This window comes from Eurytemora carolleeae, unplaced genomic scaffold (genome assembly GCF_000591075.1).
Source record: "Eurytemora carolleeae unplaced genomic scaffold, Eaff_2.0 scaffold242, whole genome shotgun sequence".
In the NCBI taxonomy this organism is placed as follows: domain Eukaryota; kingdom Metazoa; phylum Arthropoda; class Copepoda; order Calanoida; family Temoridae; genus Eurytemora; species Eurytemora carolleeae.
In genome coordinates this window covers 138,192-155,987 of record NW_019396186.1, presented here as the reverse complement: position 1 = coordinate 155,987, position 17,796 = coordinate 138,192, and the positions used below count along the sequence as shown (strand labels likewise).

General features: G+C 30.1%; 3 protein-coding genes across 3 annotated transcripts in view; 1 reads left to right on the top strand and 2 right to left on the bottom strand.

The window, feature by feature from the left end:
• Positions 1-3,433: 3,433 nt before the first annotated feature.
• On the bottom strand, positions 3,434-5,183 carry LOC111697574 (uncharacterized). Its single transcript, XM_023467624.1, has 4 exons — positions 5,066-5,183; positions 4,777-4,836; positions 4,550-4,609; positions 3,434-4,377 (listed from the first exon to the last, which is right to left on the bottom strand). Exons 1-4 carry the CDS (start codon positions 5,165-5,167, stop codon positions 3,502-3,504), a joined length of 1,098 nt encoding a protein of 365 aa, XP_023323392.1. The 5' UTR covers positions 5,168-5,183; the 3' UTR covers positions 3,434-3,501.
• Positions 5,184-5,324: 141 nt separating this feature from the next.
• On the top strand, positions 5,325-10,269 carry LOC111697576 (uncharacterized). The gene is made up of 4 exons (XM_023467626.1): positions 5,325-6,086; positions 6,528-6,592; positions 8,687-8,780; positions 9,756-10,269. Exons 1-4 carry the CDS (start codon positions 6,031-6,033, stop codon positions 9,862-9,864), a joined length of 324 nt encoding a protein of 107 aa, XP_023323394.1. The 5' UTR covers positions 5,325-6,030; the 3' UTR covers positions 9,865-10,269.
• A 2,946-nt stretch (positions 10,270-13,215) lies between these two features.
• The window catches only part of LOC111697594 (uncharacterized), a 51,856-nt gene continuing 47,275 nt past the window's right edge, over positions 13,216-17,796 (bottom strand). The window contains exons 50-56 of the mRNA XM_023467647.1: positions 17,649-17,694; positions 17,038-17,287; positions 16,556-16,673; positions 16,160-16,271; positions 15,920-16,009; positions 15,369-15,440; positions 13,216-14,153 (exon numbers count right to left, since the gene is read on the bottom strand). Of these exons, the coding sequence (XP_023323415.1) occupies positions 14,093-14,153; positions 15,369-15,440; positions 15,920-16,009; positions 16,160-16,271; positions 16,556-16,673; positions 17,038-17,287; positions 17,649-17,694 (749 nt within the window). The 3' untranslated portion in view covers positions 13,216-14,092. The remainder of the gene's footprint in view (positions 14,154-15,368; positions 15,441-15,919; positions 16,010-16,159; positions 16,272-16,555; positions 16,674-17,037; positions 17,288-17,648; positions 17,695-17,796) is intronic.

Sequence of the window (17,796 nt, the reverse complement as noted above, 5' to 3'; positions counted from 1 at the left end):
ATCTTCTATATTTACTAATTCTTCCATTAAACTTTCACATTTATTCCTCTTTCCTTGTGTAAAATTCTCCCCGTTCAATTTCTGTCTCAACTCGAACTTCAGTCCGGATCTGTTTGCATCATGAGCCGGATCTTCAAATTCAATCCGATGTCGTGTTAGTTCCAGGTGACTGATTTCTTTTTTCGTTGACGTTTTCATGTTAGCATTCTCCTTCCAGATCTTCACTTTATTGAAAATGCTAGTATTTCCGATCATTGATTCATTATTGTCCTCATCTTCATCGATCATAAGTGTTCCTACACTCTCCTCATCATAATCCCGTTCAATGACCTGTCGGGCATTTGGGTTCACCAAATTGTTATCTTGTTCCTGGATATAATCTGGGTTCTTATATTCTAAGTGTTTTTCTTTATCCGTGTAGTATCCTGGTCCAGGGCTATCATTTTTTTTATTCTTGTTATTGTCCATATATTCTACTTTTGAATTATAACCAATTGCATCCCAGTTTCTTGCAAGTTTGTCTTGTTTCGAGTTAAATTTGCCTTGATTCCAGGTTGGATAATTGGAACTGTGTCCGGGTTGATTCTGGTGATAGTTTTCGACGTTTGAAAATGTATCCTGAGTTTGTCTCGAGGTATAATTGCTTCCAAAACGTCCTCTTGGAGAAGATGATGGCCATCTTCTGTTATAAGTGTTCCACTTTGAACCTCTTCCACCTAATCTGTGTTGTAATTTTTTGTCTACCCAGTCTGTTATAGTCAAATCCGCGATCTTCATCTTGAGTTGCGTTTATCCTCCTAGGATCTCGGCTTATTCTTTCTGTTTCTATCTTTCTTGGGATTTTAAAAGCATTATATTCCGCTGTATTATAATTTTCAACAGGTTCATCAGAAGTAATCTCGCTCTTGTTTTTCTCGTGTCTAATATTATCTTCTAGGGTTGAATCTTGGTCTGGAATCGATTCTTCTTCCCATTCATAATTTAGCTCCGAGCCCAGGTTTAAGGTGAGAGTTGGAGATCCTCGTCCAGCTTCCATGTCTTTATCTAGAATATTTATTCTATAAATTTCAATAAGACTTATTTTAAAATTTTTCCAAGATTCAAATTTTGTGTTTGTGTTTAGCTATAATAGTCTTTATGTTGCCAATATGTTTATTGTTGTTTTTTTTTTTTTACCTTCTCCATCCTGGTTTGTTCTTCTAAACTTTTGATTTGTGTTCATCTTCTTGTTCACACAAAACCTTGATGGCATATAATTAGATTATATTATAATGTCTTACTTTATGTTTAGTTTTATTCTTATTTTATTTGCTGTTTTTTTTCTATATTTTTTTTTATGAGATTTTATTAATTAATAAATGCTATAGGAGTTGCGTTATTATTCAAGATGAATACACAGTTCATCTAAGCACGAGGTAAGTTTATTTAGGTGTTCCAAGACTGAATTAAAATCAGAGGATTCCTTATTCATCTTTTCATTAATTATACTTAACAAAGTGTTCACGTTATTACGCATTTCTATAATAATTTTTTTCTTCATTTCTGTTTGTTCATTAATCAATCCATCGTTGATATTTGTTGTTTGTATATTCTCATTATTTTCACGTTCATTTATATTAGTTTCAATTGTTCCACGATCTTCGTCCGTCGCGATCGTCACTATTGGTACTTCGCTAGAACTATGGAAAGGGGTTATGTCTTCCGGATCTATTTCGTCATCGGAAAATTCAATATGAAATGGGTTTCGGTATCTCCATTGAAAGTTACTCATGTTTATTGAGTCTCACATAACCTTCCTCTTCTATTACCTATTTATTTCGATGGTCAGATTTAGATCTTAAATCCTCATCTTAGAATTGGTTCTAGGTCTGGGTTCTAGTTTCATAGGGTACTCCGTCCTCGGTGTTCTAAATTAAAATTATTTTATTATTAAGGTATAATTATAATAATATTTTCTGTATATGAAACAGGATTAGAGTTCAGTTTGATTGTACCTGATGAATTTTCCGTAATTATCCTTTCCTCCGTTATTCCAGTACTGGCAAGCTTAGTTCCTGCTGGTAAGTATCCAATCTATAATTATTAAATTTTTGATATTCCCAAAATTCTAATAATTGAGATAACAACTTTATTTTATTTTTCTCTTTTGCAAACGAAATTATTTTAAAAACTTCATTTTTACGGTTTCATTGTGTACCTGTCTCCTCCTTTAATTTTTCCGTTTCCACACGATTCGATTTCGTTATTGAATTAGCAGAATCTCGATCTATAAATATTCGAATATTAATCAATCAATCAATAAATGTCAATTTTTGTCTTGTTTTCTTTTTAAAATCATTATTCCATATTTGTGTTGACTAAATATTTAATATTATTATGCAATTTAGGTTTGTTTTTTTAGGGAAATATTTTCATTATTGATATATGTCGTACCTGTTAAGTTTATATTGTTGCTCAAAATTGGTTTTCAATTGGTTTGTAACACCATTCTCTCTGAAATGGATTTGCTAATTAATTTCATGATTTATAACTATTATTTAGCCAAAAAAAAAAATTGAAAAACTATGTTTAAAATAATTCTAATCTTCGTTTGCTTCATCATTCTCGTCTGTACTTTCCTCTTCGGAGCTGTCCTCTCGTGATGAAGCTGGAGAATTAACTTTCATTTGTATTTGATAATTACAATTTGCAGGATGTAGTTCGTGTTCTGGTGTCGGTTTTACTTGTGTAAACATTAGGTCTGAGACGTCCAATTCCTCTGGGTCTTCTATGTTCAACTGTCTCGTCCCACATAGATGCATATTGTAGTAGGCTTGCCCTTCGGTTATGTATTGTTTAAACTTTTTTTCCTGCAGGTTTATATTTTCTTTCCACTTTTCCAGTAATTTTCCCTTCATCCAGCTATACAGATTTACTGAGTCCTCATGACCGATCATAAATTCGTCGTTTTCATGATCAATAAAGTCGCTGTGTTGAAGATCTCGATGATTTGAGATTTCTTCTGCTATTTTTTCATTCAGTCTTTCTATTTCACGTCTTATTTCGTCTGAGCGGTTATTAAATCGAACGTTATTTTCTATAAAGTCCGATTCATGGTCATCCCTAAATTGTTTCAGACGTTCCAGCTCTTCTAATGTTGGTTTCACTTCTTGCTTGTTCAAATTATGGTATCCTTCCAGAGTTGTAATTCCTTTTTCATCTTCCTCCATGATTTGTTTCTCCTGATTAAAGGCGGTGTTCTACGTTGTAATCCAGGTAATGCATTTGTTTCTGTAATATATATATATATATATTTGCGGATATTATTCAATCAATCAATTACCAATTCATTAATCAATTATTTTATTTATTTTTAGTTGAGTAGGCATTTTATGCAATATTCGATTATTTTAGTTTGTTTTTATTGAAATTTTGCTTTAAACGAATTTTTTTATTTTTGTTTTCAAAGTTTTAAAATTAATTTCCCCGCATAGATATATACAGATATCCTTATTACGAATATTAATCCTCCAGGAGAGGATTTTTCTTGACGTGTTCATCCATTCTGCGTGAAAACATTAAATGGTGAAGTTCAGTTCGAGTAGATTCCAATTCTTCCTCCAAACGATTATAATTTTCTCTCCAAATATTCCCGTTCTTCCAGTTTGCTTCTTGAGCAGTTTCCAGTTGTTTTTCCAATTCTTTTATTCGAACTGATTGTTTTTTAATCAAAGTCTTTATTGTTTTTATTTCTATCTTGTGAGCGATGTTCGTTATTTTAGTTTGCATTATTTCATCTTCCTTGACTTGATCATGTTTCGCCAGGTTGTCCTCAGTTACCATCTCTGTCAACTTCGTTATTCTCCTTGCTAGGGAATCTAAGGCGAGAAACACTGTTCCTTCTCGACCCTCAAACCTAGCTATTCTTTTTTTCAGATGGTAGATATCGTCCTCCGCGATGTTCAGATTACTCATCGTATAATCAATGTCTTTCCGAGCTTTTATTTTCTCTCGTTCTTCCATTGAGATATATTCGTTTTCTATTCCTTCTGGCCATGTATCCAAAAGTATTTCCTTAGCCGTAGGATCAGTGTTAGAGTTCGTTAAAGCATCTTCATAGATGGTCACCAGACTATTTCCATTCCATTCAAAACCGCCAAATTCCACTTCGGAGGAGCAGCTTTCCTTTTCGTACTTGTCCTCATCCATCATTGCTAATATGTTTGTGTAAGTGTTTAGATCGTCTGCCTTCTGTATCCAGTATTTGGCCTCCATGTCATCCTCGATCTTCGTGTTGTTCGTTGAAGTGGTTGCCGCCGTTGGTGTGTGTGGGCGTTGAATTTTCGTTTGTTCGCCTTGATGTTCATCATCCGAGCTTGTCTGTTCTGAGTAGTATAACTGAAAATTTATATTTTTATTTTCAGAAATTCTTAAATTTCAATTATCAATTATATAAAAATTTGCAAATTTCTTTTAATTTATTTTCCCAGTTTTTCATTAAATTTCTTTTTTAAACATTAAATTATTTTGATGTCTTTAATTCAATATTTATAATGTCATCATAGGCTACCTGGTCCTCGCCTGTTTCTTTATCTTCTTCATCAGAGCTTGTCTCCGCTGAGAAGTATAACTGAAAATATATTTTTTATTATTTTCAAATTCTTTAAATTTTAATTTTCATATATCTTAAAATTGTTTTAATTTATTTTCTCAGTTATTATCTCAGTTATATTATTCACAATATTGGATTAATATTAATGTATTTAATTGGACATTTTCAATTCCATTTTAGGCTACCTGGTCCTCGTTTTTATTTTTATCTCTGTCATTAGAGCTTGTCTCGTCTGAGTAGTATAACTGAAAATGTATATTTTATTATTCTTTTTTTCAAAAAATTTTTATATTTAGAAATGGGAAATTTGTTTTAATTTATTTTTCCAGTTACTTTTAAATAAATCCCTATTTGTTTCAATTTATTTTTCCAGTTACTCTTAAATAAATCCCTATTTAGGAATTTTAATTATTCCCAATATTGAAATTTTATTATTATAATTAATCTGATATTTTTAATTTCATCTTAGGCTACCTGGTCTTCCGATTCAATAGCCATCAGTTCTTTGAGGATTTCCTCCTGTCTCCAGGTAATGGTCATCAAAATTTCATCCTGATTTTCCACGGATTCTGCCATATTCTCTGAAAAATTTTATTTATCAGATATTTCAAATTATCAATTTTATGTACAGGGTGTAAATTTTACATTTCTCAGTTTTCATTATTTAATTTAGATAAAACTTTAAAGTACAAGCGGATATTAATAAATATATGTGTTCAATATATTTATAATCATATTCCTGTTGTTTAGATATTTATTCCTGCTTTCCTAAAATATTCTTCTCCAGTCTTCATTATTTTTTCTCTTTGGGTTTCCATATGAATCCCCAGGCGTCCGCACTCCTTTAAGATATCCAAATCTTCCTCTTCAAAATCTTCCCAGAAGTTCTCAATTATTATTTTGTAATCCTTCCATTTACATCTGTTCTCCAAAGTCTGGCATATTTCCATCCATATCTCGTATTCTTGTTCTAGATATTTTTCCTCCCATTCGTTATTTTGTACCGGATTCTTAAATTTTTCCCAGGTCAAAGTATTATTTTCCTCCCATTTCTGGTACATTGGCATGGTTTCTATTATATCAAAATAGGACTTTGTATTTTTTAGACACTCCAAAATCAATCTTATTCCGGTCCGTATGTTCTCCTTTACTTCTGATTCCATCTCCTTTTCCATTTTCATCTTTTTCATCAACGCCAGTCTCTTCTTTTCCTCAATTAACATTAAGTTCAGCAACTCCCTAATGTGCGATCTGTCTGTTGTAATTTCCGTGGTTGTCGGTTCCGGAGTATCACGCAAAAGTTCCTCTATGTCTACATCCCTTTCGTAGTGGGTTGTAGCTGTGATGGTCACGTTTTCAGTTGGACACGTTCCGGTCAGCTCTAGAGACTCTTCCATCTCACATAGGCTGTCTGCCTCATCGTCACCATCCACCGTCACATGTTCAATCAACTCTTGTTCGGAATCCATATCCATTCTAAAGAGAATGCTATTAGGTACATTCTTATATTAAATATTTATATAATTTTTATTTGTGTATTGTATTTTTATTTTTACTTTATTCAATTTTTATATTTATTTTGTGTTTCGGCATGTTAGGAATATTTCATGATGTATGTTTGGTACAAGTAATATCATAATAAATAAATTTATTTATTACTTATTAGATTTTAGAACAAATCCTCTTCATCGTTTATAAATTGTCAATCTCTGCCTTATTCAATTAAGGGTTTGACTGATCCGTTAATGTTTTTATTTTATTAATAAAAACCATTCTTTATTCTATTAAAGAAAATCAACATTCATATTGTTCAAAAGTTCATTATCCTATTATTAATTAAGTTATCATAAATATATTTATTATGATTTATATTTTAGTAAAAGATTTATCCAGTATTTTACCTGGTAAATCGTACACTTCTATTTCTCAAATTCAGAGTGCGTCCGTTTTCCTGTTCGGTTTCCTGTTCAATCTCTGGTGTCCTAGGAATAATTAAATCAGGTGAATCGGGGGGTTTATCCTTCCAGTCCCCTGAGTTATCAATCAATTTATCCATAGTCTTTTTATCCATTAACCTTTCTTCATCATTATCAACTGGTATAAGATCATCATTATTTTTATTTGGGTCTATTTCCTTGTCGAAATTAAACAATGGTTTATTAAAATCTTGAGAACCTGGTTTTGTGAATCTTGCTAAATTTACTATCTCCTTAATATAATTTTCTGCTGACCATTCCGAGATAAATTCATTAATATGTATTTTCCTTATTTGAGATTTATGTACTGTATGTATAGAACCTGTTCTCAAAAACATAATTTCCAAATTTTTAGATTTCGAAGCTTTGCCTAATACTTGAAAAAGGTCTAAATATAATTTAGGTGATAGTTGTTTTGATACACCTGCTGCTGGATTGGTATTATCTAAAAATAACACAATATCCCCTGTGTGTATTGTTTCTTGTTTGATATTTAATTTTGACATTTTTATGTTTTCTAATTTTTTTAATTCTTTGTTTTTTTTGAATTTATTAATTGCTTCCTCGTCGTTATTTACATATTCGAATATACGTTCTGCACCAACCGTGTTAAAAATATTACGGGCTGAAGATTTAAAAAAGAATTTTTCCCTTGTTATATCAGCTTTATTTACTGGAATATTATTTATTGCTTTTACTGTAATGTTTAAGAAATCACTCCAATTGGACTTTGCTAATTTAAGATTTGGGTCATAAATTGCTTGTTTTAATTTATTTTTTATAAGTTTTACTCCAATTTCTGAACAACCGTTTTGTTCATGTCTGTATGGTGCTGATGTGGTTATGATAAAAGGAATTCTTTTTGCTAGATTCTCAAGTGCCTTAGTTATTCTTCGATCGCAATCCGTTCTTACACATCTAGGAAATCCTAAAGTAGAAAATACTACGCTTAATGCCTTTTCTATTTCTGAAGATTCAATATTTTTTAACGGAATAGCTATCAAGTAATTTGTGTATTCGTCCACAATAATAAGAATCGAGTTATAACTGTTAGAATTTGGTAGAGACGGAATTAAATCCAGATTTAACAATTCTCTTGCTGATTTTGCTTCAAAAGATCTTATTTCCGATCGTACTGATTTTCCTGCGATTTTAGATGCAGATGTGCATCTACACGTTAGACAGCTATTTGAATATTTAGTAACATACAGCATTGCGAAAGGATGATAAAAATATTTTTTAAAGTTTGATATACATTGGCGTTTTGAACAATGAAGCAGTTTATCATGTATACATTTAATTATGCTAATTAATAAAATTGACGGAATGCAGAGTCTATAGTGCCCTTTTGAATTTTTATAAAGCATTTTATTTATTATTATAAAAGGATCTTTAGACTTGATCTTGGATTCGTTATAAATACTGCCTAAATATTCGTCTTGAATTTGCAAGTTTTTAATTGCTTTATTATCGAAATTTTCGTCCTTCATAGCATCAGTATATAGTGTTGCATTTTTTAAAGTTTGTCGATTTAAATATTCCTTAATCATATCCTGACGTTCCGTCTCATTTAGGGTTAAATATTTTCCTCTTATATAATTCAATCCCTTTTTTCTTAGTACCTGACTTTGTTCATTTTCATCCAGATTCTGATTTGTAATGTTGTAATCTCCAGCTGTCTCTTCTAAAATATTATAAATTTTAGTTTTCTCAAAGATTTTATTATTTGGCATCAGATCATCAATACAATCTATAAAACTTAAATTATTTTTGATAATTTCTGTATCACTGACAGATATATTATTTCCTGAACTTCCAAAGCCTTTATCACCCCTGTTATTTTCGCCTGATATATATTCTATGTGTTTACATTTAATTAAGTTTGCTAAATTACACTCAGTTATAACCAACTGACATATACTGGATCCCTCCGATAAAGTTATAGGTTCTTTCGTAATATTTGTCACTCCAATAATAATATCCCCAGTATAATTAGGGTCAATTACGCCCCTAAATATCGATAATTTCCCCATTATCCTGGACTTTGGATATATGATACCACAAGTAGTTGTATTAATTAATATTTTAGTTTGTGTATTAATTTTTATCATTATATTAGGTTCCAGAACTACTTCCCATTGCAGATATAAATCGATCCCCGTGTCGAATCCATATGGAGCTGTCTTTGGTGGAAATTTTCCAGTACAAGAGAAGTAAGTATCCAATTTTTTACCTTTTTGGTACACCCTGAGTTCATCCTTTGATAATTTTTCAATTAAATCTAATTTTTCCACGTTTGAATGTAATAATTGTAAATTAATTGAGTATCCAATAGATGACAGTTCATTATCCTCATTATCCAAGTTTTCTGTTAGAACAATATTATTACATAACGGTGTGTCCAATAAAATGTTTTCTGGAATTTCAGGCAATATTTTAGCTTCAGTCCCATTGTCATTTATTATTGATTGGCTATAGGTGTAATTATTATGATTGGTTGAATATGAGTTTAAATTTTCACAGCTGATTTTTATATCCTTATTTATTTCTTCTACTAATTTCGTGGATAAGTCTTCATAAATGTTAAGTAAATAAGCTGAACTTGATTCTATCCGCCTCATTTTTAAGAAATTATTTAATAATGCATCCGTTATCCTAATTTTATATTTTGGATCTAAATCTGTTCCGAATTGATTTTCAATTATTCGTTCTAAAATTGGTTTTATGAATGTTGCTTTTTTGATTCAGATCCTTTACTAATGTCATGATTTATAAGATGTTTAATTTCGTCTTTACTAAGTCTCAAGTTATTTGTTCCCTCAACCTCAATTGTAGAGTTTAATTTTGACGAACTTATCTTTTTACTTATTTGTTTTAATAATAAAATTGTATCTATATTGTTACATAAATCTAAAGCGTGGGTTCTCATAAAGTATGAATTCTAAAGCTCCACGCTTAACCTTCAAACAAAATACTTAGCCCTACCTTTCAGCAGACAAAGAACCCTACATCCACGTAAAAAAAACCAGATATTCCTGGATCAAACAAACATCAAATACAAAAACATAAACTTTAATATATTTTTTCACAAAAACTAAAAGATATAAAAAACTGCACCAATTCTATTTCGTTTATTAAAATAACAAATTGTAATAATATGACTATTAATTAAATTTATATATTTTTATGAAACCCCTACACTGGCTCCCTGGCTACACCAAGAACGTAGACCTTGAACAAAACAGGCAACTTCAATCCTGCAAGACAAACCAACAAGCAGTTCAAGTCAGGATATGAGCTAGAGAGGTTCCTCCAAGTCCTGATATAAAATGCTCTGTTGAACTCAGTAAACCCTGTTGAATATTTTTCTCCGCAAAAATTCTAAAAAAGTTCTCTCGTTGTTGTAGACTGCAACCAAAACAGTAAAGAAAGCAACCAGGGCAGTGTCCATGGCTAGAGTTCTAGCTTGACTGGTTGAGTATAGAGTTCTTTGGGTTACTGCACTTTGTATAGACTAGATAGTGTAAACTATATTTCTTATTATCAAGCCAAGATAAATGCCAAGAATTCATGACTTTAAAATATGAACCGTTTAAAGTTAAGGTTACAAGCAACAAATATAGAAAGACAGAAGTGTTTATGATTTCAAAGATTTATCTATATTTATTTCACTATGCATAAATATATTTTATTAATATTCTTCACATATAGATAAATAAAAACCAAATATTTGGATATTGATGATTTTATATTTTATTAATATTCTGTATAAGTATTTTTAGGTTAAATTTATATATATATTTTCTATATTTATCATTTTAGTAATGAACGAGTTTTATATAACCAAAATTTTCAGTAACAGATCAAAATATTTGAATTTTATTTTTGTAAATTCTTGTTAATTTAAGCATTTCATATTTTGTCTACACTAAATTATAAGTACACAAAGTACATTCAATAATTATAGAAATATTTATATTTTTTTTATAATTTAGGTGTTTTAGCCTTTATTCAGTTTTGATAACAATCTAATTTTTTACAAATAAAAATGTTTAGAAACATTGAATATCAAAATTACAGAGAAGGAAATGAACACCCCCCCTTCCCCCCCCCCTTCAAAAAAATTTGTATCGATTTAGACACTTAATATTTTTTTAGTTTGAAAAAATATTTGTGTAATCCTCATAATCAAATAATTTCAGATTTTATAGTGATTTAAATCTGAATTTTTAAGTTAAAATCTCCAACTATATAACTATTTAAGACTAGCCACGTAGTGTTTGTAAGACTAACTACGAAAAGTTTAACTAAGAGTTTAACTTTAAATCTTTACGCTAATATCTCTCAATAACTGATTTGCAATAACATTTTTTTATTCAACACTAACAAAGCCAGAAACTTTGATTAATGACTCTACAAAGACAGAACTATGATAAGATTAAAAACTTACTTTTTATCTGTCAGAAGGTATATTTCACTTTTTGATTGTGTAAAAACTTAGAGTAGGGTGGCAATACATAATACATACATGGTATTATACTAAATTACAAAGGGTTACAGTTTGCTCACAGTTTGAAGTTAATAAAAACAAGGATGTCTTTTTCATTGCAACGCTAAGATAAATGTCTAGAATTTATGATTTTTTAGAATATGAATCTTAAAAGTTAAGGTTACGAGCACATACATAGAAAAACAGAAGTTTTTATGATTTCAAAGATTTATCTGTACTTATGCATTTTATTAATTTACTTCTGAAAGTGTTTATTAAACCATTTCCAGTAAAAAGTCGTCTTCCTATTCCACTTTAATCTAGGGACCAGTGTAAATTTTAACTTATTTTTACAAAACATTTTAATATTCTGTTTTAAAGATGAGTTGTAAATGTTTAAGAAATAGTTTAATAGTTTTAATTATATTTGATATTATAAAATTGTAAACTTTTACATTACACTTGATCAACTCTTGATCAACTATGTATATTTACTTGATCAACTATGTATATTTTATGTATTACTTAATGAGTAAATAAATAGATGTAAACATATTGATTTAAAGCAGTGTGGTTTTGGTGCAAAAGAATTTATACATGTACAAAATATGTATAGATTTAACTATAAAGTTGTGAACTACCAGATGGAGAAGGTCAAACTTATTGCGTTATTACTAGTCCAACACTTTGATCTTGTAGCTTCCCTGAGATGAGATTTTAAAAGCCTCGAACCCGAGTAAAACCCAAACTCTGGATTAGATAAAACCCAAGTCAGGATTGGTTCTGATTCGACCAATGAGAGACTGTTTAGCAAGCTTTCTCTCTGAGGCAGACAGAATGCCGTCAGATCAGCTATGTGACAAGGAAATGTAAAATTCAAACTTAATTTAGTATGTTTATTTTATATATTTAATAAAATTTGACACCACAAATAATTTAAATAATAGTTTTGATTTTATGAAGTATGAGAAAGGAACTTTGTCTTTGCCACAACTTTAAATTCTTGAATCCTTATGTCTTTGCATACTAATGGTTTAATTTTTTTTATCACAGAATGCTTACTTTAAAATTGCTAAGGTCTAGATGTCATCGCGGGCTCTATTTAAATATCATGAATTAAAAAAAATGTTTGTTTTTTCTTCTCACTAGCTCTTTAATAAGAATAGTTATGATCATAGCTGAAGGACCCGGCGTTTCCCGTGGATTTTTTTTTATTTTAAAAATTTCAGAAAAAAAATTCGATTTTTTATCCTTTACCACGGCCACCCATGAGTGTCCACAAAAAAATTCAGCTCAATTGGACCAGCTGTTTTTAAAAATTTCAGTAAACAATTCGATTTTTTTATCATATAACACGGCCACTCATGAGTGTCCACAAAAAAATTCAGCCCAATCGGTCCAGCCGCTTGGCCAGCTATATACGACATATGTATATAGATAGATTTAAAGTGCAATTTACTTTCGCTTGGCGTGGTCGAGTTAAACTCTGAAAACCTCTCGTTATTGAAATGAAAATTTTACACTTTCTTTTTTAAAACTGACGGCTTCTTGAAAGCGAAGATCTTTTTTGCTTTCAAACTGAAATAAGACAAATATCTAGCAAACAGAAGTTTTTTTTCACTAAATTATAATTCTAACAAAAACAGAACGAACAAAAGTTTTGACACGGATTTCTTTTTACTCTTGAATACTTCGCTCGATGCAATGTAAGAAAGTCTCAGGCAAAAAAGTTTCTGAATAAAAAACCTGGAAATTAAAACTTAGGTAAAAAAGTCGCAATTTTCCTAAGTCTTAGAAACACTGTCACCGGAAATAAAGTCCTAGTTTTATATTCCTGGGACTTTTTTCTTTATGAATTGTTGTAAACATACTTTGTTCCCATGCATATTCACCCTATCAGAGGACTTTTTATGGGGACGTTTTTGTATAAAATAATACAAGAACCAGAAAAAAAGTCCTAGAAAAATAAAGTATCAAAATAGTAGGACTTTTTCTCCAGAGACTTTTTATTTCAAGGACTTTTTTCCAGAGGACTTATATTGAGTGCCAAAATGTAGAACTTTATTTCCGAAACTTTTTTCACATTGATACTCTGTGACACTCTCTAGGTAGGAATTCTTCATTTATACTCTTTGACACAAGCAAAAAACTGCGACGAAAAAAAGCATAAAAATATATTTGTTTGGTCCCCCACGGACCCTACATTACAATTTGAAATTCATACAATTTATATTCACTGTACTGCAGCATACTAGATAGTGTACTGCAGTGTACTGTACTGCACATAATTGTCCAATATATAAGGTACATAATTACACTATTTGAAACATCAACAAAAAATTAACTAAAATAACTAAAAATACTGAGTGGTTAAATATAAAAAGTATTAAAGATAAATTTGAATTTATTCTTGAAAACCTGTAATCAAAATTGTTAAGATATTTAAAAAAATCAAAATTGTATTTCACTTAAATTGTTAGAAATCAGGTAAAGCTGTGTTAAAATTTTTCAATTAACTTCAAATGTTCAAATTTTTGGACATTTTGTTCTTGATAGAGTGTTTGGAAAATCTGATAAAAATCAACCCTATTTTGTTTTCAATTTCTAAAAAATGTTAGTATTTTTGAAACGTTAAATCGGTAAATTCTATATTATTAACAAAATGTTCGGTTTTCTGCTAACAATGCATGTTTGTCAAATGAAAATATATAAAATTTTAATAACTATTTTTCAAATCTAATTCTAGTAAATGTATGATAATACACTTCAGGAAAAATGGATTTGATATTGCAGTTATTATGAAGTTGATTTTGCTAAAGATGTGAACAATAATTTGTTTTATCAATTGATCTCGAGGCGAATTATGAAAATTTTATAAATAACAGCTTCGTCCAGATTTAAAACAGATGAAATAATTTATACTTTGGCTTTATTACTATATTTTTGTCACAATTTTATTCTGTATTTTTCTTGGAGTTGGAATAATTAATAACATCGTTGATAGGTCATTAAATCCGACCGTTAACGAAACATTTCCTAACGATGGTTGCCGTTGGATGTTTTGGTCATACCTATCAATGTCGGGTTTTCCATAAACCTAAACAAATATTTTGTTATGATACAAATCAATCTATAGAGGGCAAATCAAAAAAAAACATAAAACAGGGATTATATCGATGTTTTTGACAAAATGTTCGAATTTTAGGCATAAATAAAATGTGATAAAAAGAACTTAAAAATAGTTTCATGGAACATTGAAAAATAAAATCCGCGAAACCAATTTGTTTTTAAAAAATTAATTGCTTTTTGAAAAATTGTTGGGAAATGGTTTTTCCATTGTTTTTTTATTTCAGATGTTAGCCAATTATTTGCATTTTTGAAGTCATAATAGTTCTAAGGTTATAATTTGAAAACATTTAATGAAGATTTCCACTCAAATTGTTTTGCGGATTTTTTGTTATATTTCAGTCAATTTTTGATGAATTTTTATTAAATTTTGGAAAAACAATAGAAACACCAATATTCCAGCGATTTTTAAAAAAAGTTTTATTTTTTCAAAAAAATTGGTTTTGCAGATTTTTTTTCAAAGTTCCTAAAATATTTTTTAAATTTTTTTTATCACATTTTATTTTATCTATGCTTAAAAATCCGCAAAAAATAATAATAACATTTTGTCCAAAACATCGATTATTCCTGTTTTTTTACTCACCCTGTATACAAATATATATATTTCTTTTTTATTATTTAATGTTAAAACATAAAGAAAGAAGTATAAAAAATCCAAACTCAATCTCAAAATGTCACAAAACAAGTTCACAACTCATTTTCATTTATAAATTAGGAAAAATTCGAATGAAAATCCAGCTATCCAAAAAATTGGAATCCATGTAAAGTCAATAAAGTCTCAGGAAATAAGATCACAGGAATTAAAGTCCTGAAGAAGCTATATTCGAAGAGAAAAAAAACCTTGGAAATATGAGACGTTTTAATAAAAAGGAGTTTTCTTTTATGCATCTCCATAGCCAGGGGGGTTTTTAATATCAAGCCCTTTTTTTCCATGGTTGTAAACATCCTTTGTTCCCTGCATTTTTCACTGTAAGAGCACTTTTTTCCGCTGACTTTTTTGTATGAAATCATACTGGAACCAGAACAAAATTCATAGATAATAAAGTCTCAAAATGGTAGGACCTAATTTCAAGGACCTTTTTCCACAGGACTTTTTTAGTGGCAAAATTTAGGACTTAATTTCCGAAATTTTTTTTCAGAGAATTTTTTTGGCGGTCACCATAAACAAAACTTATCAAATGTTTACCTAGATCTAGGGTTCGAAGCAGTTTTGAAGAGTACATCTTGTCCTAGGTTACTGTACACCGCATTGGTCCTACTGTACAGTTTACATATAAAATTGTCCTAGGTTACTGTACACAGCATTGGTCCTACTGTACAGTTTACATATATAATTGTCCTAGGTTACTACTGTACACAGCATTGGTCCTACTGTAGAGTTTACATAAATAATTGTTCTAGGTTACTTTACACAGCATTGGTCCTACTGTACAGTTTACATAAATAATTGTCCTAGATTACTGTACACAGCATCGGTCATACTGTACAGTTTACATAAATAATTGTCCTAGGTTACTGTACACAACATTGGTCCTACTGTACAGTTTACATGTATAATTGTCCTAGGTTACTGTACACAGCAACGGATCTGTACATATCAACGGATCCAGTGAATGGATTACCTAGGAACGTGAGATGGGAGGGAGGTTGTATAGCAATGGATCTATTTAAATATATTACCTAGGGTGGTGGGGTGGGAGGGAGGTTGTATAGCAATGGATCTATTAAATATATTACCTAGGGTGGTGGGGTGGGAGGGGAGGAGGCATATCAACAGGTCTACTCCTCTCTACTTCCCGGACCTTCCTCCAACTCTTTCTTTTCATTCTTAAGAAAAGTTATTGTCAAAAAATGTTATTTTAATTATTATTATTAACATAATTCTATTAATCTTATTATTTTATTTTCATCATGATAACATCAGTATTATTATTATCATTTTTGCAATCACCAAGATTATTATGATAATGGTATTACCTATAGAAGAAAATGCCAGCTACTACTAGGCCTGTATTGATGAATACGACAACTATAATTATCGCTATTATAGTGCTCTGAGGACTGCAGACAAAACTTGGATCCAAAAGTTCTAAAGATTGTTAAAGCATTAAAATAGTTTATTATTTTTAACCTTAATAAAGCTACGGTTTAATTAAGATAACCAGCAAAAAATAAAAAAAGGCAATCTTCAAATAAAATCAAATCATTTTTTTCACTGCAGAATAATCAAAACAAAACATTAGCACAATAAATAGATGAAAAATATATGAAAAAGTCTAAAAGCTTGACCACTTATTAATGTTCACAGGAGCAAAAACCTAACTTTTTTATTTTCTGAGCAAGAAGAAAAAAAGAAGAAAAAAATAAGATTACCATGTCCCAGGAAGGCTGGATAGTAAGAATCTGTGTCTGGAAAAGCTGAAACAGATTCCGGGGTTTGATCTCCAAATTTTCCAGTTCCTGATTTACTGGGAGGGTGGGGACGAACAACCTAAAAATAACAAAAAGATAAATAATATCCTTTAAGAATAACAAAGAAATATAACTAAAATAACAAAACAAAAAACAATACATCTTCCCCCCTAAAAAAAAATCCTATAAAAGATATTTAAAAAATTCCTTAAAATAAAAACAAAAATAGTAAACATATGCTTTTAAAATATCAAAAATTACTTTTTTGCTATCCTCCGACTTTCGTTCGCGTTTCAAAAAGAAAATGAGGATATCCTCCTTATTGCTACTGAGAAAAATTGATTTGTAACTTTATGCCACTTGAAATTACGTTAAAAGTCCCTTTTAGATTCATATTTACAACTTTTTTCATTTTTCACTTTTGTTTTGTTTCCGATTTTTACCTGATCCTCTCCAACTGTTAGTCGCAGTCCCAGAACTGTTAGTTCCGGTATTAGATTCTTTGGTAGACTGCTTTCCTTTGGACTAGTTGGTAGACTGCTTCCCGTTGGACTAGTTGGTAGACTGCTTCCCGTAGGACTAGTTGGTAGACTGATTTCCGCTGGACTTGACTTCATAGGGCTGACTGGTAGGCTAGCCTTTGAAGTACTGCTGGCGGGTACAGTGGTTTCATCTCCTTCATTGGTCTCTCCACTGTATTTTTAAATGTTAATTTCAGGAATAAAAAAGGTTAAAAGATAAATTTGTTATTCAATATATAAAGTGTATACAGTAAGAACCAGAACACTCTGGAATAGAAAGACGACTTTTAGACTCAAGTTATAACTCTAAATAGTCCAATAAACAGAAGACACATAAATTGTGTAGTGTAAAAAGACTCTTCTTAACTTAATAATTGATACAATAAGTAACTATTAAAACATTAAATACACTGAAGGATTGCTATTCAAAAGTTTTCTGGTTATCACTGTATATATGTTTTTTTTCGCTTTCAACTTTACAAAACCACATCATGATACAAAATTAAATTGAAAAAAAATGAATTAAAAAATACCTAGTTTCTTGAATTGATCTGGTGAATCTGGTGCTGGTTGTAGACGCTATAAATACACAAATATAAATCAGTTTAAAGATACTTTCGTTCCAACTTCAACTGATTCTTCATTTTAGAACGATATCGTTTAACTGTATAAAACCCATTT